The sequence below is a fragment of the Pan troglodytes genome, chromosome 23 (assembly GCF_028858775.2).
Source record: "Pan troglodytes isolate AG18354 chromosome 23, NHGRI_mPanTro3-v2.0_pri, whole genome shotgun sequence".
NCBI lineage: Eukaryota > Metazoa > Chordata > Mammalia > Primates > Hominidae > Pan > Pan troglodytes.
The window spans coordinates 34449725-34477337 of NC_086016.1; the positions used below are offsets into that span (position 1 = coordinate 34449725).

Genomic DNA, 27613 nt, shown 5'->3' on the forward strand with positions numbered 1-27613 from the left:
AAGGACAGAAAACCAAACATCGTTATGTTCTCACTCATAGGTGGGAATTGAACAATGAGAACACTTGGACACAGGAAGGGGGACATCACACACCAGGGCCTGTTGTGGGATGGGGGGAGGGGGGAGGGATAGCATTAGGAGATATACCTAATGTAAATGACGAGTTAATGGGTGCAGCACACCAACATGGCACATGTATACATATGGAACAAACCTGCACGTTGTGCTCATGTACCCCAGAACTTAAATTAAAAAAAAAAAAAAGTCCAAGACTACCCTGACAAAAAAACAAGCAAAACGATACACAAATAGTCACCCCCCAAACTTCTGTTAATAACATAATGGTGCCACTCACACCTGACTCAGGTGCCAGCAGGAGGAGGGCGCCCTCCAGATTCTGCAGGAGATGCGGGGAAGACTCCTCCTTCCCCTGGCTGCGCCTCAACCACTGTCACAGAGGCCCACAGCTTCCTACCCACCCCAGGCCAGGCAGGGCTGCCCCCCAATGCTCCTACCTGCCTTCCAGGCCCCCAAACTTGCTGCTGCTGCTGCCACCACTAGCACCGATGCTAATACAACTACTACTGCTGTCACCCTCAACGCACAGGCCCACCCTACAAGGCTCCTAACACCTGACCACTGCACTGCCTGTGCCCTGGCGGCAGCCAGCCGCCATCCTACCGCTCAGGTGCTCTTCAGTCTTCATTGCCGCCCTCCTACCACTCCAGCGCTGAGTCTTTAGTCTCCATGGCCGCCACCAACCACAGCGAGGCGAGCGGTGGTGCCACAAGCTCCAGCCTCCAGCAGGCAGCTCCTGCTCCTGGCATGAAACGACTGGGCAGGCAAAGCCAAGAAAGCCTAGAACAGGATGCAGAGAGTGGTAGCGTTAGAGCCTCACCTTGTCATGCTGGCCACTGGATGGCAGAGGCCGGTTTCAGCGAAGGCACTCACACCCACCCTCCAAAGTCCAGCCTCTCCTTTTGGCCCAAGTTGGCCAGGAACTAGGGCCTGGAGTGGGGACTGGAGACACCACAGTGCCCGGGCTTCTTACTCCACTAGAACCGCTGGGCCCACCCTGGCTGCATTCCTCGGGAAGCAGGAGCAGCAAAAACTGAACCCCAGCCAGCCCTCCCAACCCTAGTGCTGGTTCCTGTTCCTGACGCCTCCACCCACGGGGCCCTATCACCCCGTAGTGTCAGCTACTGCGTGCCCGGGGGTCCCAGGCAGTCTCCGCAACACATAGAGGGCGCGGGCCTGGGAACCACGGCTGGTCTAGGTGACGGATTGTGCTCAGGATCCCCGCGGAAACGTTGTGCATCCGCCGCGCTCCAGCAGGAGGAGATGGCCCTCTAGAGTCTGGAGTCCGGGGAGACGAGGACCACTCCTCTGACCACCCGTCACTAACACCTCCAGCACCAGGGGGGCAGCGCAGCCCCCAACAGCACCCCAACCCGCCGCCGGCAGTGTAGCCCCCAGATAGCGCCCCCAACACCTCACCCCCAACCACCGGCAGTGTAGCATCCAATGGCGACCCCAACCTGCCCTTGCTTCGGACACTGCAGCACCCAATGGCGCCCACAACCCGCCCCCTGCCGCGGGCAGTGCAGCCCGGGATAGCGCCCCCAATCCGCTCCCTGCCGTACACAGTGTAGCCATGAATAGTGCCCCCAACCAGACCCCTGCTGGGGGCAGTAATGCCCTGATATGGCACCCAAACTGCCCCCCAACTGCGGGAAGTGCAACCCCGGATAGTGCCCCAACCTGCTCCCCACTGGGAGCAGCAACCCAGGGAGGCCCCCAACTCACTCCCTGCCTCCGGTAGTACAGCCACAGATAGCGCACCCAACCCACCCCCTGCGCGGGCAAGGTAGCCCCCGATAGCACACCCAACCCGCCCCGCCGGAACCAATGTGGCCCCAGGTAGCACACCCACCAGCTCCCTGGCACGCAGTACAGACCTCTGATAGCACCCAACCCACCCCCTCCCAAAACGGGCAGTGGATCCGTCCCTCAATAGAGCCCCCAACCAGCCTCCCACCCCCTCTACACGGGCAGTCTGGCCCCCAGTAGCACTCCCAATAAACCCTGCTATCTCTGTCTCAGTGTAGGCCCCAGAAAGCGCCCTCAACACCCCCCTCCCTGCTGCCAACAGTGTAGCACCCTGTAATGAGCCTAACCCGTCCCCCACCACAGCACTGCAGCCCCAGATAGTGCTGCCAACCTGCTCCCTGCTGTGGGCAGTGCAGCTATGGATAATGCCCCCAGCCAGCTTCTAGACGAAGGCAATGATGCCCTGGATATAACACGTCCCACCCACCGCAGGCAGAGTAGCACCCGATAGCGCCCCCAACCCGTGCCTGACAAGGGCAATGCAACACCCGATAGTTCTTCCAACTCGCCCCCTGGCCACAGTCACTGCATCCCCAGATAGTGCCCCCAAAACTCCCCACTGCCGCTAGCAGTACAGCTTGGGATAGTGCTCCAACCCACCCCCAGCCAGGGGCAGCGCACACCCCATAGCGCCCCCAACCCACTCCCCTCCGTGGGCAGTGAGGCCCCAGATACCACATCCAACCAGCCTCCTAACACGGGCAGTAACGCCCTGGATAGGGCCTCCAACCCGCCCCACCACGCCACAGGCAGTACGGCATGGGATGGCGAACTTTTCCCACCACCATTTTACCATTCTGGCTACGCTCTAGTCTCCCTGGCCCACACCAACCGCAGCAGCGAGGTGAGCCACGGCAGGCTCCAGCCTCCACTGTGCTAACGAAATTGCTCCTCCTCCTTTTCCTCTAAGCTTCCAGACTCCAGTGTGCTCAGGAAGTGACTCGTTTTCTTTTTCCCTCTAAGCCGGTACTAACCAGCTACACAAGCTGACGCAAGAGAGCTTGGAATGACAAAACTCCCCGCTTGGCATCATTTATATATGAGAGTTTATGCAAATGAAGTTCCTGGGCTACATGTTCTGATTGGATGAGGAAAACCTCTAGGCCTACTCTGATTGGACTTTGTTATCATGTTCTGATTGGTTGTCCTAAGACTTGCTCTCATCCAATCAGAACATGCAAATAAAGCCCAATCAGAGCAGACTTAGAGGTTTTTCTTCTCATCCAATCAGAATATGTAGTCCAAGAACCTCATTTGCATAACCTCAGTAAGGGGAAGTCTCAGTTCCAGGCTCTTCTAGGCTATGTTCTCTGTCTCCACACCTTCCTCTCAGAGAGCAGCTGGAGCCCCAGAACCTGGGAGCCTCACAGAGAAACTCCTGATGTGGGACCTGGTTTTCCACCTGAGACCCAGGATCCAATAAAGAAGTGTTTCCATAAATGATGCATCCTCCAAAGAAGGCCAGTGACTTTCTGTGCCAAGTACCTGACAGAATTGCCATTTCCTAGAGCTGCCAGGCAGCTGTAGGTGCACAGGTCACCTGTGCATGTGTCAGAGACCAAATCCCATCAATATTGAGGCCTTGGTTAAGACAGGTACTTGCTTTTAGTCGTGAAAAGATGCCTGGCTTTGGCAGGAGAATCGCTTGAACCTGGGAGGCAGAGGTTGCAGTGAGCCGAGATTGTGCCACTACACTCCAGCCTGGTGACACAGCGAGACTTTGTCTCAAAAAAAAAGAAAAGAAAAGAAAAGAAAAGATGGCTGGCTTCAACACCGAGAAAACCAACTCTCCTTGAGCAAATGCTTTGCATATTCTCATAGAAATAAGGGAACACCTATTACCCTCCTTGCACTGCTTCCTGCACAGCTCAGATACTACCTTTCACAAGCATCCTGAGCCACCTGCTGGCCTTTTGTGTGTGTTTCCTTCCTGGCTTCCTCCCATTTTTTTTTCCATCTCTGAACCTGCTGTAAGGTGATGAATTGAGGCGGGCCCCAAATGTAAGACCTCATGAATTTGACGATGCAACAGTGTCCTGGACAGCCTGGCTCTCAGGGCTGGGGAGCTGGGCAGAGAGAAAAGAGGGCATTCCAGGGGCCAGGGAGCTCCAGGCCCAGAGTAGGATTTCAAGGCTAAAGAAACAGAGGCTGTGGGTGGGTAGAGGGTCTTGACTAGGGTAGGGACAGAGGGTGCGTCTTAAGGCTCAGCTAGGGACAGCTTCATCCAGGAAGTAGTCAGAAATTGGGGGCCAAGCTGCAAGGAGGAAGAGGTGGGGAGAGAGAATGGAGAGAGAGGTGTTCAGTGATCAAATGCCTGGCCTGGCCTGTTTCCTCAGGAGACACCCCTGGGATTCTGGGAGCCTCTCCCCCTGGGCTGCTATCCAACAGGGGGCAAGTAATCCCCCCTTACACACACTAAGAACCCAGGGTGAGTGTCAAATTATATGTTAGCTAAGAAATGAAGAGAGGGAGCAGGATTTCTGGTTGACAGTGAGGATATTTATTAAGGGTTTACTGGTACAGGGAGAGGGGCTGGATGATTTGGGGTGGGAGGGGATCCCTGTTCTGGGATCCTGCAGCTCCAGGCCCCCATGGGTGGGGTGAGGTTCAGGGGCCTAAGAACATTCTTCAGGGGCCTCTGAACATTCTTCAGAGGCCTCTGTCTTCTCCACAGTGCTCTCTTGTGTGTGACCTTACAGCTGTAACTGCTGCAGGACCTCCACTGGTCGGGTGTCAGGCTCAGGTTGCTTCTGGCTGTGTGCTTGTTGCTCTGTTTGGAGGTCTTGGTGACTTCCGTACCCTGGGTGACAGGGGTGCTGTTTGCCTTCCAGGCCACCGTCACAGCTCCCGGGTAGAAGCCACTCATGAGACACAGCAGTGTGGCCTTTTGGCTTAGAGCTCCTCAGAGGAGGACGGGAACGGTGACCAAGGGGGTGGCCTTGGGCTGGCCTGTGGGTGGGCAAGCAGCAGGAGGTCAGCATCCTGTTGTGTACCTGGGAGACCCCTGACCTCAGTGTATGAAGAGGGGTCAGGCCCCCTCAGTGCCAGTGTAGGACCCCTCAGATGTGGTCCACAGTGTCTCAGAAGGGTGTGACATGAGGTTCCTAAAACAACTCTCTTTCAGGGAACCTCCGAGCCTGTCCCCTGCCCACCAGTGGTGGCAGTTAATTTGGTATTCATTTCCAAGGCTGGAGAAGGATGTAATTTTTTTTCTTTTCTTTTCTTTTGGTGAGACAGGGTCTTACTGTGTTGTCCAGGTTGGAGTGACCTGGCGTGGTCTCTGCTCACTGCTAATTTTTGTATTGTTTGTAGAGATGAGGTCTTCCTGTGTTGTCCAGACTCATCTCAAATTCCTGGGCTCAAGGGATCTTCCTGCCTTGGCCTCGCAAAGTGCTGGGATTACAGATGTGAGCTACTGCATCCAGCCCCCCCCCCCTTTTTTTTTTGAGATGGTGTCTCACTCTGTTGCCCAGGCCGGAGTGCAATGGCACAATCTTGGCTCAGTGCAACTTCTGCCTCCCAGGTTCAAGCGATTCTCCTGCCAAAGCCTCCCAAGTATCTGGGATTACAGGCATCTGCCACCACACCTGGCTAATTCTTTTGTATTTTCCGTAGAGATGGGGTTTCCCCATGTTGGTCAGGCTAGTCTCGAACTTTTGATGACCTCAGATGATCCACCCACCTTGGCCTCCCAAAGTGCTGGGATTACAGGCATGAGCCACCATGCCCAGCCTCTCAGCTCCTAAGTCTTATGTTCATCAATCAATCTCTTGCTGGGGTTCCCCTAGGAGGAGGTGAAATGACCCCAGCTCGCTGTTCCTCACATGGGTGCTGCCACGTCACTGGCTCAGGCTCAGCTGCTGGGTCACCAGGAGAATGGACCCTTCCTCCACCTCAGCTCAGAGCACAGTGATGATTCGTGACTTTCCCAATAGAACTTCAAATCTCTGAAGACGGGGGGTGGGGGGATGTGCTTGAGTGTTTGTACTCATGGTCTTGTTCTCGGAGTGACAAAGCTGGAACACAATACCTCTATGCATAAAAAGGTTGTCACTTGTCACAACTAACAGGCTTTCACCTCACGGAAATTTTCTTCCCTTGTGTACTTTTCCCCTGGCAGTGGACATGGCTGCACTCTTCCAAGAAGCAAGCAGCTGTCCCGTCTGCTCAGACTATCTGGAAAAACCAATGTCCCTGGAGTGTGGATGCACCGTCTGCTTCAAGTGCATCAATTCGCTGCAGAAGGAGCCCCATGGGGAGGATCTACTTTGCTGTTGCTGTTCCATGGTCTCTCAGAGGAACAAAATCAGGCCCAATCGGCAGCTAGAGAGGCTGGTTTCCCACATCAAGGAACTGGAGCCCAAGCTGAAGAAGATTCTACAGATGAACCCAAGGATGCGGAAGTTCCAAGGTAAGGAATCTGTATACCCTGCCCCCTTCCCAAGACCAGACCAGGAAAAATCATTTGTGCAGTTGGCCCCTCATTCCACATGGGGATTAGCTGCTGTCTGGCACCTAAAATTGAGATGCTTCATCGTCAGATTCTCAGCCCTGACAACACATAGAATCACCTGGTGATGTCAAAAACAAAAACCCGACGTCTATGTCATGGGTTAGACAAGGGATTCTCTAAACTTAGTGTGCTCAGATTACCTGGGGATCTTGTTAAAATGCAGATGCTGAACTGGGAAGTCTCAGGATTGATCCCACTGGCTTGGGGACTTTGCTGAGTAGCAAAAACATAGAGCAACTGAATTTGAATTTCTCTAGCAAAGGTTCCCATGAATCTGACATTAAGATGGGCCTGGTAATTCTAATGCACAGTGAATATTGGCACCCATTGTACAAACAACCTCACCCCAGGGTTGGGAAGAGTTGGGAATGGAGCACCTATGGTGTTTGTTTCTGTGAGTGGGGAGAGTTGCAGATATTGGTCTCCTCATCCATGCGCCATGGGCTTCAACAGTGGTCCTGCCTACAGAAAATACTATCACTCTCCATAACTCTGGAGAAAAGGGACATTTACATGAAGAGATTATGGTCAGCCTGGGCACAGAATTACACCTATAAATGGTGGTGGGCCCCTATGATGTCCCTGACACTGGTAGCTTCTGCCATGACACCCATGATCTCTACTCATCCATCTACCCATACCTGACTGTCTCTCTGCTGAACTATGGAGGACAGAGATTCACCCTGTCCAAGTCATGTTTGGAACCCTCTTCCTCCTTCCTTGTCCATGTCCATTCCCTAATTCACCATTAAATAGCAATCAATCCCTAGTCTTGACTAGGGTAGTCTTATTGTGATCTATAAAATCTATATTAGTGATCATATCAGTTTTTTGACTTGAAGGATAATATGTTTTGTAGATTTTTTTTTCAGAATGTTCTGGAAAATTAATTTTCTCTAGGCCAGATCACACTGCCTCCTCCATGAGAATTGGCGGCTTCACCTGTCAACCACATACCCAACGCCTTAAATTATTGACCTTTGTATTTTCTGCCCTTATTCTCTACAATCAGTCAGTCATGACAAACGACTTTCAAATACCTTTCTCTTGGCTCCAAAATTTACCATTGTTTTGCTTAAGGTCTCACCTTCCATGTAGGATAGAAAACATTCTTTCATCTAAAAGGTCCCCCTCCTCCACCTGGCCTTGGAGCCTCCTAATGTCCAGGACCGGCATCTCTGTCATCACATTGTCAGCTGCAGAGATACCCTATCTGCTGTCAGAACTGTGCACAATTAATTTGTTTACAAACATGGAAAACAAAAGCCTGGAATCATGCTCTATATACTGAATTGGAGCAATAAAATGTGGAAGCAGAAACATATTTAATATTGACCACTTGCATTGTCTTAATTATCATTTACTTGTTCACATATCAAGGTGGTAGAAAGGGGGGCATGGTGTCTGCCTTCAGAGACCCTCCACTCTAAATGAAGAAAAGTTCAATGAAGCAAACACGTGACGTAAAGTAAAATAAGAATTGCTACTGTGAATAAGAGTCACGTATTGCCACAAAGCATACCTATGAGAATTTGAAATAGGGAAGTTTCCTCATGAAAAGTTTTGGTTTTGGAGGAAGAAACAGAATTAAAGAAACTAAAGTCAGGAGATATTTGGGCCTTTGAAGTAGAAGAGAGGCATGGGGTTGGCTTCTGTCCACTTGCTGAGCAACTTGTTTTCCTTTTCACAGTGGATATGACCTTGGATGCCGACACAGCCAACAACTTCCTCCTCATTTCTGACGACCTCAGGAGCGTCCGAAGTGGGCTCATCACACAGAATCGGCAAGACCTTGCCGAGAGATTTGACATGTCCATTTGCGTCCTGGGCTCCCCTCACTTTACCTGTGGCCACCACTACTGGGAGGTGGACGTGGGAACAAGCACAGAATGGGACATGGGAGTCTGCAGAGAATCTGTTCACCGCAAAGGGAGGATCCAGCTGACCACAGAGCGTGGATTCTGGACTGTGAGTTTGAGGGATGGAAGCCGCCTCTCTGCCAGCACGGTGCCGCTGACTTTCCTCTTCGTAGACCGCAAGTTACAGCGAGTGGGGATTTTTCTGGATATGGGCATGCAGAACGTTTCCTTTTTTGATGCTAAAAGTGGTTCCCATATCTATACATTCAGGAGCGTCTCTGCTGAGGAGCCACTGCGCCCATTTTTGGCTCCTTCAATTCCACCTAATGGTGATCAGGGTGTCTTGAGCATCTGTCCTTTGATGAACTCAGGCACTACTGATGCTCCAGTCCGTCCTGGGGAGGCCAAATACGCCCTCACTCCAAAAAAAAAACAGGGTCAGAAAATTACTTGGGTGGGTAGACTTAGGAATTTTCTACTTGGTAAAAGCATTATACAGTCATAGGAGAAAGATATGGGACATTTCTGTAATCTATATTCTAATTTGATTCGATTATTGAGTCGTAAGTATTAATTATTGCCACCATCCAACTCATTGAGTCTTACGGTTCACATCTTGTTTCCTATAGAAATGTTCTGTATTCTCGGATCAATTTCCAAATGCTTTACTTTTTCATTTCTGTAAGTTCAAATCAATGTTTAAATTATAGAAGTTATGAGGTAAATAAACATTTGGATATCACCTAATGCATCATGTGATTTTCTAAATGATAAGAGTGCAATAGATTTTATTCATAGTAAAAACATGAGTGTGTGTGTATGTGTGTGCGTGTGTGGGTGTGTGTGTATTTGAACAGAGAGCTGGATAAATGCCTATGTCCTATCCAGAACTGAAAAGTTATCGCCATCATTGCTCAGTGTGGGTAACATTTTCCTGGATGTGTGTTCATCTGCATTAACGAAAATTCCCCCCAATTAGTTATTGCAATTATGAATTGTAATTGCAATACAATTAATTAATTAATTTTATTTATAAAATTAATAAATTAATAAATTAATTTTATTTATAAAATTAATAAATTAATAAATTAATTTTATTTATAAAATTAATAAATTAATAAATTAATTTTATTTATAAAATTAATAAATTAATTAATAATTAAATTTCTATGCAGAGATTAATAAATCTCTATGCAGGCTAACAAAGCAAAAATAATTAATCTCTATGCAGGCTAACAAAGCAAAAAAAGATAACACACATTACTAATATCAGAAATAAAACAGGGGCCATATCTACCAAACTGTTGGTCATTAAAAGGATAATCAAGGACTATTATGAATGACTCTATTCCCACAGTTTGATAACTAGGTGAAATGTATCAATTCCTTGAGAGACATAATCTTCCCAAGGTCACACTAGGAACACAGACAATCTGAACAAGCCTCTGCCTATTAAGTGAATTAACATTAAGAACATTCCAAAAAAGACAACACCAGAACCAAATGATTTCTCTTACAAAATCCACCAAATTCTTACAAATCCCAACATATTTTCACAATATAATCCGAAAATTGCGCTCTTAGGTATGTACTCAGTTGAGATGAAAAGTTACGTCCACACAAAGCCTGCACAGGAATGTTTACAGCAGCTTTATCTATAACCACCCAAACTAGAAGCGAGCAAGATGTTTAAGAGGCGAATGAAAAAACAACCATCTATAAAACACAATATTATTCTGTGATTTAAAGGAGTTCTCCATCAAAGCATAGAAAAGACAATGGCATGTATCAGAAAGACTGTGAGGGCATGCCTTCATGTGGATGAGACACACAGAAAGGCAGCAGAGCAGCGTGACTTTAAGTATATTGATGAGTGAAGTAAGTTCAGCTGAAAAAGCTACATAATATTGGGTTGGTGCAAAAGTAATTGTGGTTTTTGCCAGTTGAAGAATGGAAAAACCGCAATTACTTTGCACCAATCTAATATATGACTCCAACTGTATGACATTCTGGAAAAGGCAAAACAAAGGGGATGGTAAAAATATCAATAGTTGGCAAGGTTTCTGGAGAAAGAGGACAGAGATTCATAAGTAAAGAAGAGGGAATTTTTGGAGCGGTGAGAGTATTCCTTACGAGATCGAAATGGTAAACATAACAGTAAATATTTCAAAATTCATAGAAATGTGTAACAGGAAAAAGAACACTATGAGAATGACAGACTTTAGGTACTAATGTATCAATATTTGCCCATTACTTTTAGCAAATATAACACAGTAATGTAAGATGTGAATATTAGGTGGAATTATAAGGTAGGGTGAGAGAATAGAATGATGTGGGAACTTTGTGTATTACATGCTAGATTTTTATGTCAATCTAAAACTCCCTTGGTTAAACATTCAGTTTTAAAATTATAGCTCCACTGTTTCAGGGAGATCACAATAATGTTCAACAATTGAGTAACGTCTAGAGATTAGCTTGAAAGATTGTCTTACTATTAAATGTGAATCAAAATTGACTTTTAAATGTATATTTAATTTTGTGATTTCAGCAATACTTCTTGATTAGGCAAATAAAAATTTTGGCACATTTAAACATATGGCTTAACCTCCTCTATAGCTTCTTCTAACATATGGGACACTGAATACAATCCACAATTGTTATTCTTAAGTCAACTTAATAAATTTCCACGGTACCTTCATGTGAGTGCGCCCGGTGGTTTGCCCAGAGTCCAGATTGTGTCATGTGCCTCTTGGTGTAGACGCTATATCTTCTTAAATTTTCTATCAGAGAAGAGCCTGGTTAATCTTTTTGCAATGCAGAGAACTAATGACATGTTACTGACAGAAGATCAGAGGGAGAATTGTGATAATTGGTTCTAACTTCTGATCCCATTGTTTACTGGCTTCCAAGCAGAGCCATCTGAATCAAAGTTAGGTCTCAGGAAGATCGTGGAGTTCAGTGAGCACTTTATACGTGGATTAGAAAGACTGTGTGGGCGATGCCTTCACATAGATGAGACGATACAGAAAGGCAGAGGGCTGGTGTAGTGGGGACCTGGACCCCAATCCCACTAGAGCCACATAGACCTGGGAAGGTCATGTAATCCCTCGGCCCTCAGATCTCTGCACTGTCATGTTAAACTTTTCATAGGGCCTACTTATTAATATCACAGTATGGGGCTAGAAAAATCACTAAATGCAGGAGAATATTAAGAAAGAGAATCAGAACTTCAGTAGTGATGTGTAAGGGTTTACTAAATGCCAGAAGGAATAAGCCGGAGACTTAGTAGTGGCTGAACACAGAGAGGCTGCTTGGGTGGCTCCAGGCCAGTGGAGGGCGGTTCCCTGTTCATCTTTTACGTGGGTGTGATGCCTTACAACTTCTGGAGGACATCTCCTATTATCTCCGGTAATCCCCACATCAGCCCGGCAGGGTGGGCAGAGGAGGGGCTGAGTAACACTTAGAGAGGGTGAGTGATTTGCAGAATCCCATTCTAATGAGTGAAGGATCTGGGGGGGTGGAATAAATTTGGTTCCCTAGAGACAGAGATTCCTGAACAACTGAGACCTCTATATCATGCCCTGGACCACTGATCAAAGGGACCCCCCCTTCACTCTCTTTCTCCAATACTTTTATTCCAAGGTGTGTGGAAAGACAGAGTTCGTGCTCGGGAAGAGTCGCCTGAGATGAAGACAGGTCCCTAATTATAAAGCATTCTTTTCCTCTGCCTTTCAAATCTTCCACCCCAAGTATGACACAGTTTCCTTTAAAGGATGTCACCTGTGGGACCTTGGGAGGCACAAATGCGTGGCCTTCCTCCCCCACTCCCTTCACCCTGTCAGCTGCCTCTCAGTAACTGTTTCCTCCAGTGACCACAGTGAGCGACCAGTGTCTGCCTGTCTCCAAGACTGCTCAGGCCTTAGAACAATGCAAAACATCTATCACAAGATGCTTCTGCAAGTAACAACTTCTCTCCCACTTATCAAACCTGAATAAGTAGCTGATGCGAATTAACTGAAAAAGAGGCCATCTGGGCTGGTGCTTTGGTGGTTTAATGAATTTAGTCTGCCACCCCCACTTTCTCCTTGACTGCTGATCTGAGCCACCTGGAACAAGGTGTGGCTAAGAATGGGCAGCAGGTGCACCAGCAGGGAGTGTACACCTTATCAGCTCATTCTTTCCCCATCAAAGATCACTTTCTATTTTACAAACTCCACATTCATTTCTTGACCTTGCCATGGCAGGGGACAGTCCTATCTCCTCTCAGAAAGACCCCTCCGGCCAGGCGCAGTGGCTCACGCCTGTAATTCCAGTACTTTGGGAGGCCGAGGTGGGCGGATCATGAGGTCAGGCGATCGAGACCATCCTGGCTAACATGGTGAAACCCCGTCTCTTCTAAAAATACAAAAATTTAGCCAGGCATGGTGGCGGGCGCCTGTAGTCCCAGCTACTCGGGAGGCTGAGGCAGGAGAATGGCGTGAACCCAGGGGGTGGAGCTTGCAGTGAGCCGAGATCGCGCCACTGCACTCCAGTCTGGGAGACAGAGCAAGACTCCGTCTCAAAAAAACAAAAACAAAAACAAAAACAAAAAACCCTCCATAGCCACAGCCTGGAAACCTCTGCCCCAGGACTCTCATTCAAGGTTCACTCTGATCCCCCTTTCCCTCTGACTCCAGATGTCCCTTCCATTAACCCAATGGCTCTGCCTCTTCTCCCAATCCTTCACTAGTGAAAATGCCACTGATTCTCTCTCGTGAGCCCTCTGAAAGTCCTCTCATAAAATTCCACTGTTCATCCTATTTTTTTTTAAGTCCACCTCTAGATCACTAACATTTGTTTTCAGATTTTGGGTTCTACATTCAGAGGAATGTTTCTGTCCTTCCACTTTCCAGTCAAGTCTATTATTGCAGGAGTGGAATCAAGATTCTCCTAAAATGATAAAGCACTATGGCTGTGTTTGCTGTGTATTCTCTGGAAGTGTGTGCCCAGGATTGCCAGTCTTTATTATTTGGTAGAAATAAAAGTAAGTCACATGGTCCTGATATTTACATTTTGAGTTTTAAAAATTTTTATATTGTTTTCATCAAAACTCACTTTAGATATTAATATGTTCATCTTGGTATTTTCTTCTAAATGCTATAAACCTGTGTTTCCCATTATTTGTTTCTCTTAGTGAGCTATATCCTTCTGTGAACCCCTGCTTGCTCTCAGAGGGATCCTAAATACAGAAATGGAGATTTGCATTCCTGTTTGGAAAGATCTCATTTTCCGTTCTCAGAGCCTCCTATGAGCCTTAGAGACCACTGTGTCCCTGCTTTAACCCTATGTAATAGAAACAAATAAGATCTTTATTCTCAGAAAATTCAACAGTCTTCAGAGGAACCCACATTCTTACACAACTCTGTCATCCAGGTCTCAGGCAAAGCCCTCATAACTTGGCAAAATTTAAGGTATCACAACTTTACAAGCTTCTATTTGTTATCACAAAGATGTGCCCACTTTTAGTAGAGATCTTAGCAACAGTTGCCTAGTTAATAAAAAATAGAAAGTACTAGAAGAAAGCACATAAAGAACATACTATGTAAAATTTGACCTAAAAATGACCAATCTCACAGGGACACACAGAGCTGAACAACACACACGGGGCTATCGGATGGGAGACGGTGGGAGGAGGGAGATCAGGAAAAATAACTCATGGGCACTAGGCTTAAAACCCAGGTGACAAGATAATCTGCACAAGAAATCCCCATGACACAAGTTGACCTATGTAACAAACCTGCACATGCACCCCTGAACTTAACAGTTAAAAAAACTGGTGGGACAAAATGAGATACCATTTCACACCAGTCAGAACGGCTATTACTAAAAAGTCAAAAAACAGCAGATACTGGCAAAGTTGCAGATAAAAGGGAGCACTTATATACTCTTAGAGACTGTGTAAATTAGTTCAACCATTGTGGAAAGTAGTGTGGTGATTCCTCAAAGAGCTAAAAACAGAAATGTCATTCAACCCAGCCATCCCATTACTGGTTATACGCCCAAAGAAATATAAATCATTGTACCCTAAAGACATCCACACATATGTTCACAGCAGCACTATTCATAATAGCAAAGACCCAAATGCCCATCAATGACATATTGGATAAAGAAAATGTGGTACATATACACCATGGAATACTATGCAGCCATAAAAGAGAATGAGATGATGTCCTTTGCAGGAACATGGATGGAGCTGGGTGACAGAGTGAGCCTCCATCTCAAAAAAAAAAAAAAAAAAATTGGGCCGGGCGCAGTGGCTCATGCTTGTAATCCCAGCACTTTGGGAAGCCAAGGCAGGCGGATCATGAGGTCAGGAGATCGAGACCATCCTGGCTAACACGGTGAAACCCCATCTCTACTAAAAATACAAAAAATTAGCCGGGCATGGTGGTGGGCGCCTGTAGTCCCAGCTACTTGGGAAGCTGAGGCAGGAGAATGGTGTGAACCCAGGAGGCGGAGCTTGCAGTGAGCCGAGATCGTGCCAGTGCACCTCAGCTTGGGCAACAGAGCCAGACTCTGTCTCAAAAAATAAATAAATAAAAAATAAAATAAAAGTTAAAAAATAAATGACCCGTCTTATTGACTAACCTCACCACAGTCTTATGGATTCAGTTAACCTGTTCAATTCTTTGTTGTGTTTACTCCATCAACTTCCTGTGTAACTGCACTCCACAAGGCACATAACTGCACTCCACAAGGCACATAAAACCACTGAACAGAGGAGGCAAATGAGGTCTTTTATCCTCCCCTTCAATTGTCTTACAAAGCTCATGCCTGAGTTTAGAGCATAAGTCATCAGTTTAGTCATAAGTCTTATGACTTCCCAAATGAATGCTTTAACTGCAGCTACAGTATGTATCATGCATTGAGTAGCACTTCTCATGTGCTTTTAAGCAACTCTTTCAATATTGAGAGACAAGATTCAATACTAGGGAAATATTCTATGGTATTACATCATTAATTTTATGTTACAGAGACCATAGATTATTGAAAATGTATAAATAATGAAGTCCAGTCTTACTTTCAATACTGTGTGTAAGTTCATTGAGTGTGCAGACCCCTTAAGCTTGCACTCACCTGTGTGTTAGACACACATTCACAAACACATCACACAGACCTACACATAGACACCTTCTGCCTTAGTGCACACAAATCCACCCCACCTAAAGTGAATATGCCTGTTTCCAGGGATTGCACATAGGTGACAAGAGTTTGTCACCTGAAAAACCAGTTTTAGTTCACCCCAAATTCTCGTTCTTTCCAGGTGTCTTGGATCATGGAGATGGTCTAGACGAAAGTCAGCAATTAAGTTCCACATTTCTTATACATACACTTTTTTTTTTTACACCTGGTGAATGATTCCAGAATACATACCATTTATTGTGTTCCTTGGGGTCACCTGCAATTAGAAGAAAGAAAACACTCTGAGGATGAGATCATACTGTGGGCTGTTTGCACAGGTCTTTCGTTCTTTTAGGGGCTCTCGGTAACCAAGATGGGAAAGAATGTTTAAGTCTAAAGCCCCAACATCTAGAGTAGAGTTCATCTGTAGAAAGCACAATAGCTTTTGTTGAAAAGTATCTTTGTTGGCCGGGCTCAGTGGCTCACGCCTGTAATCCCAGCACTTTGGCAAGCCGAGGCAGGTAGATCACGAGGTCAGGAGATCGAGACCATCCTGGCTAACATGGTGAAACCCTGTCTCTACTAAAAATACACACACACAAAAAATTAGCCAGATGTGGTGGCGGGCACCTGTAGTCCCAGCTACTCGGGAGGCTGAGACAGGAGAATGGCGTGAACCCGGGAGGCAGAGCTTGCAGTTAGCTGAGATCGTACCACTGCACTCCAGCCTGGGCTATTCAGCAAGACTCCGTCTCAAAAAAAAAAAAAAAATCTTTGTCAAGACAATTTTGAAGTAGCAGTTACAAAATATTTCATCTAAAGTAGAAAGCTTGTTGCAGAAGAAAGTGTCCCCTAACATGCTGTGTGTGACCCAGCCCTGCTAATTCCAGATGTCCTCTTGAATCAGGTGTCAGTGGGTGAGGTGCACCCCCTCCATCCCCAAGGAAACATTATCTAACACCTACAATGCACCTGATCATTTTTCTCTATCTGATATCAATTGAAAAATGAAATAACCAAGAAAATTACACACATTTTAGGCAAAGACAGGCTACTTTACCTTGGTAACAGAGAAGGGGTCCTCACTTGCCCACTCTTTGGAATCCACCTTCCATTGATCTTCTGGGGGAACTGAAAGGACACAACATGACTGTCAGTTCATTGGTGGTGACATGAACAAAGGGCTAGAACTCATGGATGTGGTTGGTTAACAAGCATGAATTGAACTTCTCCTGGGCCATCCTCTTCCATGGACCAAGGAAGGCAGAGAGACGGGCAGAAAGGAAATGAGAAATAGAGCCTTTGTCTTTCCAGGTAATAGCAGATGAAAGCAACACGAAATACTCAAACTTCAAATGAGCAACTACTAAAATGCATGCTAGAATTCAACCACAGAGTCCTGTCACTCCCTCAGCCCATTTTAAAGTCCCGCAGAACTGCCACTGACTCCTTGATATTGACCAACTCCCTTTCAACCTCCACAGACCTCCATCTGCTGCTATAACATTTAACATCTGGGGTATAGGATTCAGCCCCTGTTTATGTGTAAATTTTTATTGAGGAACTAAATTCAATATCAGGTACCAGGGCTAATTATATTTACTCAATTCTTTGTTATAAATCAATTATTAAAAACTGGAAAATACTGAAATACATGTTAAAATATCCACCGTAAATCAAAGATCTTCCTTTTAGTCTTCCCTTCCTATCCCTTGTGTTTGCAATCATTGCATGAGGGGGCCTAGTTTCAGCCAGGTCTAGTTCACCTAGCCAGATGAGGTCTAGTTTCAGCCCAAGCTACCCACAGTGAAGGAAGGCAGAGTGAGGAGATGACCCCATGTGAGCACCGAGGCTCTTTAACCCAGCTGTACAAGAGAGTTGCCACAAGGGTGACACCTGAGGCTAACTGTGAAGTGGTATCCTGTGTTCTGTGATTCTTGTGCCTTAGCCACCTGAGTAGCTGGAATTACAGGTGTGCACCACCACGCCCAGCTAATTTTGCATTTTTAGTAGAGACGGGGTTTCTCCATGTTGGTCAGGCTGGTCTTGAACTCCTGACCTCAGGTGATCTGCCTGCCTCGGCCTCCCAAAGTGCTGGGATTACAGGCATGAGCCACCGCGCCCAGCTGCCTTATTTATTCTTAACAAATGTAAGTGCCTCTAACTTTCGATCGTTTCCAAGTCATGGAACCAACAACCTCCTTGGAAAGAACTCTGAATGATAGGTCAGGAGAACTAAGTCACACAATCCATCAGAAACAGTATTAACAGTTTTTCAAAGTTACACTTTATATGCAAACTTGTACAATTATCATCTTATTATTTTTAAATGTATCTTTACATATATGTATGTGACCTACGTGTTTCCCGGTGTGAGTAAATCTGTATGTTCTTGGTTAATAGTGTTTACCGATTCATTTCACTTCTCTATCTTTGTATGTTGAAATATGAACTACTCTCTGGATGAGAAAAAATGATTATACTTGATTATATTTACCTTTGGAAAGGTAAGTGGTTTGGGTGATTGACTGTAATTGTTATCTCTATCATTTTGGATAAACCCCAATCATAAAAATAAGTGTGTTTTGTTTCACACACTGACACATAGACAATACACATTCTTACTTCTTTTCAAAAAGTTAATATGTGAATATAAATGACATATTCCAAATTTACTAAACTGAATACACATTTCATGAAAAAGGAGAGAGGAAAGACATACTAAAAACAGGCCAGGGCCTGGTGTGGTAGCTCACGCCTGTAACACCACCACTTTGGGAGGCCGAGGCAGGTGGATCACCTGAGGTCAGGAGTTCAAGACCAGCCTGGCCAACATGGTAAAACCTTGTCTCTACAAAAATACAAAAATTAGCCGGGCATGATGGTGGGTGCCTGAAATCCCAGCTATTCGGGAGGCTGAGGCGAGATAATCATTTGAACCCGGGAGGCGGAGGTTGTAGTGAGCCGAGATTGCCCCGTTGCACTCCAGCCTGGGCGACAGATTGAGACTCCATCTCAAAAACAAACAAACAAAAAAACAACAACAAAAGACAAAGATGGACACACTTCGTTGTGTTAAAAGCCTCAAAGACATCTGCATCATTCTAGCTTTGCTCCTAATTTTTAAAATTAATGATATTAATAGGTTCTTAATTAGGTAAAAACTGCATTAAAACACACTTTGCCATATTTTTCCCAGAAGGATACCTAATTGGGTGGTTTGAGGGGTGCCAGATATAACAGGAAATAAGACATGTCTTTGAAATAAAGCAAAAGCTCAAAGGCATCCTGCTTGATACTAGAACCAAATATATAAATTGAGGAATAAAACATAACCAGGAAACACATTTATAACTGCATATGAAAAATACAGAGGAGAATTTTTTAATAAAATATATTTTTAAATATTAACTAGTACATTTGAGAGGACAGCATTCAACAGGCCGATGTGAACATACCTTTAATGCAGGAACTCAGGTTCCCCATAAGAAAGACCAGAATCTGTGAAAATGACAGCAAGCATGTTCAACCTGCTATGAACTTTGAAAAACTCAGCACAGACAGTGGCAGTTAGGACCGAGGGCAAGATATACCCAATCACATAACCATGGTGATAGGAGCATCATCAACGTCTCAAGGTAAAGTCACAATGTGTATTGTGAGGTGCACTTTCCGCTGCACCAACAAGAGTGCTTTCACACGCACAGGAGGGTCATTAAAGATTAGGCCTTTTACGGCAGGGAGTGGTGGCTTACGCCTGTAATCCCAGCACTTTGGGAGGCCGAGGTGGGCGGATCACGAGGTCAGGAGATAGAGACCATCCTGGCTAACATGGTGAAACCCCGTCTGTACTAAAAACACAAAAAATTAGCCGGGCGTGGTGGCGGGCGCCCCCAGCTACTCGGGAGGCTGACGCAGGAGAATGGCGTGAACCCGGGAGGTGGAGCTTGCAGTGAGCCGAGATAGCGCCACTGCACTCCAGCCTGGGCGACAGAGCGAGATTCCTTCAAAATAAAATAAAATAAAATAAAAGATTAGGCGTTTTACTTCAAAAAAAAAAAAAAACAAAAAACAAACCCAAGCTCATTAATTACTATTCTGTGCTTATTAAAATAAGTTTTAGGAGGAGAAATTGTGTACCCCAAAATATACTCAATGGCAAGAATTTCAAACTGAGCAGGGGCAAAACCGATATGTTAGTAACAACCAGAAGTTCCATTCTCGATTCGAAATTCCATTGCCAGATATTTCTACCATTCCTGAGTCATCTAATATTTCTAGAACCAATAAGCAAACTGTTCAGAATTAAATTAAAGACAGCATAAATGGATATTCAGTTATAAAAGTCTTGTTTCTTAAAAAGTGACATTTTTTAAAGTCACATTTTAAAAGTCATATTTCCCTAAAAAGTCATATTTCTACCATTCCTGAGTGATCTAATGTTTCTAGAAGCAATAAACTGTTCAGAATTAGAAAAAAGTGTTACTTGATATTATAAAAATCATATCTCACAATATAATTATCAAACTTATTTTTCCACTTATCTCTATATATTACTATGCACTTATTTATCTCCCAAACTTTGTGAATTCACACAGGAATTTGTCTACCATCGTGTATGTAAATGGCTGGCCATTCACTGAGTATTTAAAGGAAAAAAAATCACTATATTTTCACCAGTGCATCTTCTCGGTGGGGTGAACACTTTGGGTGAATACATATAATTTTTTATTTGAGACAGGGTCTCACTCTGTCACTCAGGCTGGAGTGCAGTGGCTTGATCACGGCTCACTGCAGCCTTGACCTCCCAGGCTCAGGTGATCCTCCCAACTCAGCCTCCCATGTAGCTGGGACTACAGGTTCTTGCCGCCACGCTCAGCTAATATTTTGTAGAGATGGGGTTTTTCCATGGTGCTCAGGCTGGTCTTCAACTCTTGGATTCAAGCAATCCACCCACCTCGACCTCCCAAAGTATTGGGATTAGAGGTGTGAACCACCATGCCCAGCCTAATACATATAATTAAAGTGTTTCTGAATGCAGAATTTTAGATAACTTTCAAAATGTATAACTACGTGTGTATTCTGGCTGATACATAACACCCAATTGCAAATATTTTTATGATATGCTCAAGAAAACAAGCTGTTGAAAGGAAAGTGACCTGCCCTAAAATAAATAGAACAAATGAAAATTTTAGGGTTAAGATGAGAGAGTTGCTATGTTTCAAAGAGAATAGGTACCCTTCATGATATAAATATTACAGTACAAATGTCTATCATTGCTAAGTACAAATTTCTAGAACAAATAAATAGGTCACAAATGATGTATACAATCTGCATTAATATAGATGATGCTATATTTTGTCCAGTGATTATAAAACAGAGGGTGTAATGGGGTAGGTGCTGAAAGAATAGGTCATTCTGTGTTGTTATAAACAGAAAATTTCAATGGCTTCCAGATTGAACAAATATATGTATATACACAAATTATATACACACACACACGATACTATAGTTATATGTGTATGTGTTTGTATACTCAGAAATGCAGCAAACTAAAAAAAAACTTTAAAAATCCCCAGAGATTCACGCTTCTGAATGCTCAAATGGAGGAGAAAATTTAAAAAGAAGTGGAAAATATAGTGAGAAAATCTACTCATCTTATTGGAGGAGCTGATATCTTTTTTAAGTTTAGAGAGGCAGGCTTAAATAAGTAAATGTTTAGGATTTGAAATTTAATTGTACAAGTATTTTTTTCCTTGAATTTCCTCCCAACTTTGTAAAATCATCAGATCAAAAACACATCATTTGATTAGGGTGCAGTTTTATAGTACCTAACAATCAAGATTTTGGAAAAAAAAAAAAGTTGATGATGGTGAATTTTGATAAATTCTAACATTGTCCTAGTTGAAAGAGGTAAATATGTTTTTATATGTGCTAAGAATTGTCTAATTTAAGAGTACAATGATGTTGTTATGACTTGATAAATTTCAATCGTTTTTGAAATTATAACTAAAAGAATGTTTTTATTTGGCTATTATTCCAGTTGATTTCAACAATGCTGAGTGAAATACATATATCAGAACAAAATCATGATGATGTCACAAATGTTAACTATCTAATAGCTACTGTAGGTCAGACTTTTTTTTAATTTGAGTCTAATTTGTTTCTTCCATCTTAAAACTCTCTAACATGAATTAAAGGGCTAAAAAGATGTACTGATTAGACATTTTTGATTAAAGGTTTGGTAAACTAAACAGTACTTTCATCTAGCATTAGGAATATTGAAAGCAAGAAAATGGACTATTTAGTAACTAATGTAAAATGCATTAGTATTAGAGTTGCATTCCTTAGTATTGTGGTTGTCATCTAGCTTTTTTTTTTTTTTTTTTTTTTTGAAACGGAGTCTTGCTCTGTCGCCCAGGCTGGAGCGCAGTGACGCGATCTCAGCTCACTGCAACCTCTGCCTCCCGGGTTCACGCCATTCTTCTGCCTCAGCCTCCCGAGTAGCTGGGACTACAGGCGCCCACCACCACGCCCGGCTAATTTTTTGTATTTTTAGTAGAGACGGGTTTTCACCGTGTTAGCCAGGAAGAAATGTTAGTGTAGAAAGGTAATATATTCCAAAAGAATCTGTTTCTCTTAATGAAGAGTATCCACATAGACACTCATAGCAAAAAAAAATTATAAGATGCATCAGAGATAAATAAAATAAAGTGTAGTCTTCCTAGAGCTGGATTTAGTTTCTGGTTTGATTTATTTTAACGACAGACATAAGAGATCACTTCGTAATGAAGTACAATTTCACACTATAGAAACAGAGTAAAAATATCTTTTTGAAGAAAATGCCAAATCTACCTTTAATCTCAAGGAAATAGGATCGCTCAAATAGATCTGTTAGCATGTTACATATTAATAGACAACCTGCTGTGTAAATTACTTAAAAGCCATCTTTTGCAAAAATTTTCTCCCATTCTGTAGGTTGCCTGTTCACTCTGATTATCGTTTCCTTTGCTGTGCAGAAGCTCTTTAGTTTAATTAGATCCCATTTGTCAATTTTGGCTTTTGTTGCCATTGCTTTTGGTGTTTTAGTCATGAAGTCTTTGGCCATGCCTACGTCCTGAATGGTATTGAGTTCATGTCCTTTGCAGGGACATGGATGAAGCTCGAAACCATCATTCTTAGAAAACTAACACAGAAACAGAAAACCAAACACCACATGTTCTCACTCATAAGTGGGAGTTGAACAATGAGAACACATGGACACAGGGAGGGGAACATCACACACCGGGGCCTGACGGGGTTTGGGGGCTAGGGGAGGGATAACATTAAGAGAAATACCTAATGTAGATGATGGGTTGATGGGAGCAGCAAACCACCATGGCACGTGTATACCTATGTAACAAACCTGCACGTTCTGCACATGTATCCCAGAACTTAAAGTATAATAAAAAAATAAATAAAAATTTAAAAAATGGTTAAAAAGCCATATTTTAAAAGGTTTTTAAAATTCACAACATACTCCATTTTTGATATAACTTCTAATATTTCTTCTCTGTGGTAGAAATTTGTTCCTGAGAAATAAGAGGCCAAGGATATTACAATAGCACAAAAAGTTTACATAAATGTGTTAACATTTTAAAGGCAACTATATATGAATAACATTAAAACATTGTTAAAAATTTATTAGAATGAATAATAAAATCATCAAGTTTATACTTAATAAGATCAAATATATTGCTTATATAATTTTAAAAGTAGTGCAGAATGTTTATTATTCTAGTCTCACTAAAAATGATAAACTTCAAACATATCTATAGGAAAATAATTACAAAACTCAGCAAGTAATATGGGAGATAATTTGAAGAAATGTTGAAATAGTTTCTTACCTAAAGACACTAGGTATTTCTTTCATAAAGGACACTAGGTAAAAGTTCCAGCAATGAGTAGGGAGGTGATCTAGGTACATTTTATTATTGATTATTGATACAGGTTTTCTCTTGAGAAAGTGCACAGTTGGGTATCAGCAGAGGAGACAGCACAGGCTCCTCAGATGTCAAAGCAGGGATATGTCAATGCCCATCACTCATCAGCATAAGAGTGGCTGTGCCTTCCTGTGTCAGGCTCTGTGCCAGCAGCTGTGTGCCCCGTCTTCCCTTCCAGGGTCCGGCCTGAAGTCTGTGCTCACTCAGCCAGCCCCACCATCTGGGAGTAATGGTCACCTCCTTCTGTACTGGAATCAGCAGCAGAGGTGGGTGGACAGTGTGGCCTGGCCCCACCAGCTCCCGGGAGAATCTCTCGTGCTCTCTCTCTCTTCTCTCTCTCTCTCCTCTCTGTCTCTCTCTGTGTCTCTCTCTCCTCTCTCTCTCTCTGTGTGTGTGTCTCTCTCTCCTCTCTCTCTCCTCTCTCTCTCTCTGCAAGACAGTTAACAACAATAAAACCCACCTGGTCAACCCATCTACAACACTCAGCTTTATCCCTATCCCTCTCTCACCGTTCCTCTAGGGACACAGTTACCCTGTGGTTTCTCCTGGGTTCTTTCTCCTCCCTCCTCCAGATCCCTGGGATCAGCCATCAACCCTCCTGATACCCCCTCTCCTGTTTGGCTGCCTTCAGGCTCTTTGTTGAACCTGACACCAAAGGATGTCTTTTTAAACTGTCAGTTTCATCTATTCTGCCTCCAGTTCACAACCCGAAACAATCCCAGATAATGAATCAAACCAAACCCCTCACTGACACAAGGACCTCTACAGTCTGGATTCAAATGTCCTTACCTGACTTGACACTTACACTTCACTTGTTCAATCTTCTCATCAATGATGTATTCTGTCATCCCCTCAGCATGTCATTGCATTGAAAATGTCTCTTTTTTTTCCAAAGCCCTATCTTTCCAAAGCTAGTGATGTTGTGTGAGTGTTTGTTCCAGAGCAGGACCCCACAGCCCAGTGAGACCCAAGTCACAATCACCTCTTTCCCTGGCCTCTGTGGAAGGAGCTGCCCAGGACTTTGCTCCCAGAGCCCTCTGCAGCCTCCCCGCAGCCCCCTTTCATTGGGTGGGGGTGATATTTTGCCCATGTCCTTCTAGTAATGCAAGAAAAACGTATTGAAAAATGCTGTCTTTCTTTTAGTATCAGCAACTTGGGGCATGACCCAGGGCGTAGCCATAGATACTTCTAGACTGACACTCACTAGGCTCTCAGGCCGACACCACTCACATGATTTCTACTGAGGGAATGCAGTCTGGCGAGAGAGCAGCAGGAGACACTGTGGATCTCAGGGTCTGTGCAGTGGGCAGCCACAACTGTGCCAACCCCCTCCTACCCCACAAATTCCGCAGGGCTGGGTGATGGAGTCTGCACTCACTGAGGCTGACCTGGAAGCTGTGCCCTCCCTGGGTGTGGTTCCAGCACCCACTTCTTCCCAGGTCTGGCCTGTCAGACTTCCCCTGTCCACCAGCCCCTAGGACTTGAATAAATACATGGGGTAAAGTAGAGGCAGGCAATGTGGGGACACATTGGCATCTGTAACTCCTCCTCTGTGAGGTCAGTGGAAGGGATAAAAGAGGCCTGGAGCAGCCCACTCCAGCTCTGGACCTCAGAAGGGCTGTGTCCACCATGGCTCCTGTCCTCCTGCTGCTCCTCTCTCACTTCCCAGGTAGGGACAGGCCTCCCACGTCCAGGGCAGGTCCCCCAGGCTTCAGCAGTCCCCTCTGGCTCAGATCTTCCAGCAACTTCATGCTGGTAAGTGAGCCAGCAGCCATATCCACCTGTGTCTGCAGGTTCCCTCTCCCAGCCTGTGCTGACTCAGCCGCCCTCCCTCTCTGCATCTCTGGAAGCACCAGCCGCACTTCCCTGCACCCTGAGCACTGGCGTCCATGCTGATTTCTATTGGATATACTGGTACCAGCATAAGCCAGGGAGCCCTCCCTGGTATCTCCTGAGCCACTACCAAAATGTTCTTCATGACCAGGGCTCCAGGGTCCCGAGCTGCGCCTCTGGATTGATGGAAGGCTGGTCCAATAAAGGGCTTTTGCTCATATCTAAGCTCCAGTCTGAGGACGAGGCTGACTAATTACTGTGTGATTGAGCACAGCAGTCCTTCGCACACTGACACACAGGTGGGGAGGCGGGATAAAACCTCAGCCTGCTCAGAGTCTTGTTCTCTGACAATGTTTAGATATTAAAATAACTCACATATACAAACTTCACAGAGAAGCACTTTCTGGCTCAAAAAATACTCTCTTTTCAATTCTCCATAGAATGTTTCTGAAGTCTCAGGAATGCTGAAAACAAAAACAAAAACCTCGTGATACCACTGCGGTGTTGCCCGGTTATCTAGATGAGCAAAACTCAGAGCCTGTGGAGCTGACTTTTTAATTATTATTATTTTTTGGAAGAAGAGAAATGAGCCTTTCCTAGTTTTCTTTTCGGCCAGAGGCCGGACACCATTCAAGCAGGTAGACAGTCGCTACAGCATGGACTACTGTCTTTGAGGGATCAGAGCAGAAACCTCCTTTTCCCTCTCCAATCACCTCCCTCCAACCCCGATCATCTGTGCTTGGGGCTGCCTGAGGCTCCCCGTGACTCAGGGATGAGGCACTAAGGTGTGAAATGAGTGAGGACACAGGTCCCAGAGGAGTTCCAGCGAAGATGTGGCCAGAGTCACTCACAGGTAGGTACCTGCACCTTCAGTGTTCATGTCAGGAGGTTGGGGGTACGGATGGGTGGAAATGAGGGCCTGAGGCCAGCAAACCTCTCCGTGGAGCGTGAGAGGGTGAAGGCGAGGCTCCACCATTGCTGGAAAAACACCATGCCTGCTCTGGGGAAGTTGGGGGATGTTGATTTCATGGATGTGACTTTCCTATAGCTGATCCCACTCAGGACCACGGGGACCCCCATGGGTGATTTTCTCAGAGACCACAGAAACTATCTTGTGTTTTCTCCTCTCATACCTTACCATTGGAGCTTTTCAACAGTCCAGGTGGCGGGGAGGGTTGTGGGACATCAAAGAGTAGGAACTCTGCAACCTGTGCATGCAGAATTCCCCCTGTAAAGCTCTTGTTGTGCCCCAGACCCCGAGGTCACCTTCTCCTGCACAAGGGGCAGTAGAGACATTGGGAGTTACCATGGCAACTGGTGCCATGGACTCTGAGGCAGAGCCACTGTGTTTGTCACCTAGGACAGGGAGGATGGACCTTCAGAGATTTGAGCCTCATTATCCAGATGCAGGTTTGTCAATAGAAACCCTCTGTTCACCTCTGGACTCCAGGATTATGGGTAAGGCTGATTGTCTCTGTCACATAGCTGAACATAGCCTCATAAACAGAAAGAGCTCCTGATCCATGGAAAAATGGATAAAAATGTTGTCCCTCTCATCTTACCAGAATGTACGTTGGGCCAAATAGTGGCCATGGCACTAGATGTGTAGGTGGCAGCTGCAGAGCCAGGGGCAGTGGATGGGCCAGGGGGATACGGCAGGGTGGGTGCTTGTGGGGTCAAGGTAGAAGTGGTGAGTCATGGCCCCCCAAGGTTGAATGTGTTTTGGTGCCTGGGGCTGGCTGGCCTCCAGGAGGCTGGGGCTGGACTGGAGCTGGAGGTGGCAGGCCTCCAAACTGGAAACAGTGGTCAAAGGTGGGGATCTGTGCTGCTGCCCCACAGGGGCCCCAGATATGGGCTAAGCAGTGGCTCCAGGGTTAGTGGAAAGTTTCAAATTTGGGGTGGGGCCACAGAACCCCAGTGCAGGAAGGTGGTAGTGTCCTTGGCTGAGGCTGTGCTGCCACCTAGGGATGTGGGAAGGGTCTGGAAAGATGGAAAGTAGTTCCCACTGGAGCCAGCAGGAGGCCCTAGAATGAGAGGCTAGGAAAGGGGAGTGGTGTCCGTGGGGGTGACAATGGTGTCCACTGGGGAGCCAGTCCTGCAGATGTGCTGGCTGAGGGCCTGGAACTGGCTGCACAGGCAGCGAATGGCTGACCAGGGAGAGAGGGGCATTAGGATCCATGAGGAGAGAGAGGCCCTGAGTGAAGAAGACAGGAGAATCCATACACATTTTTGTTGGGGTTGACTACTTCATTATGGGGGTGCTGGGAGACATGAGGAAGGCTGAACTGGCACCTGCTGCAGCTGTGGCTAAGGTCGTGGGGCAGGCCTCAGATGTCTTGAGCAGCCCCCAGCCTGGGTCAGTGCCCTCTGTTCCT

General features: G+C 45.3%; 1 protein-coding gene and 2 long non-coding RNA genes across 3 annotated transcripts; 2 read left to right on the forward strand and 1 right to left on the reverse strand.

Moving 5' to 3' along the window:
* The first annotated feature begins 4059 nt into the window (after nt 1-4059).
* Nucleotides 4060-9004, forward strand: RFPL3 (ret finger protein like 3). Its single transcript, XM_016939059.3, has 2 exons — nt 4060-6301; nt 8094-9004. The coding sequence occupies exons 1-2, from the start codon at nt 6016-6018 to the stop codon at nt 8765-8767; spliced, it is 960 nt and encodes a 319-aa protein (XP_016794548.3). The 5' UTR covers nt 4060-6015; the 3' UTR covers nt 8768-9004.
* LOC104003751 (uncharacterized) lies at nt 7710-19389 on the reverse strand. Its single transcript, XR_001712649.4, has 4 exons — nt 18882-19389; nt 16484-16554; nt 15676-15700; nt 7710-8681 (listed from the first exon to the last, which is right to left on the reverse strand). It is a non-coding gene; the product is annotated as an uncharacterized LOC104003751 (long non-coding RNA).
* Nucleotides 19390-25001: 5612 nt separating this feature from the next.
* On the forward strand, nt 25002-25458 carry LOC101057802 (uncharacterized). The gene is made up of 2 exons (XR_010156148.1): nt 25002-25074; nt 25199-25458. It is a non-coding gene; the product is annotated as an uncharacterized LOC101057802 (long non-coding RNA).
* The last annotated feature ends 2155 nt before the right edge of the window (nt 25459-27613 follow it).

Coding starts and splice junctions, on each gene's coding strand:
- RFPL3 (XM_016939059.3), top strand. CDS start 6,016: ATGGCTGCACTCTTCCAAGAAGCAAGCAGCTGTCCCGTCTGCTCAGAC. Junction 6,302..8,093: donor AAGGATGCGGAAGTTCCAAG/GTAAGGAATCTG, acceptor TCCTTTTCACAG/TGGATATGACCTTGGATGCC.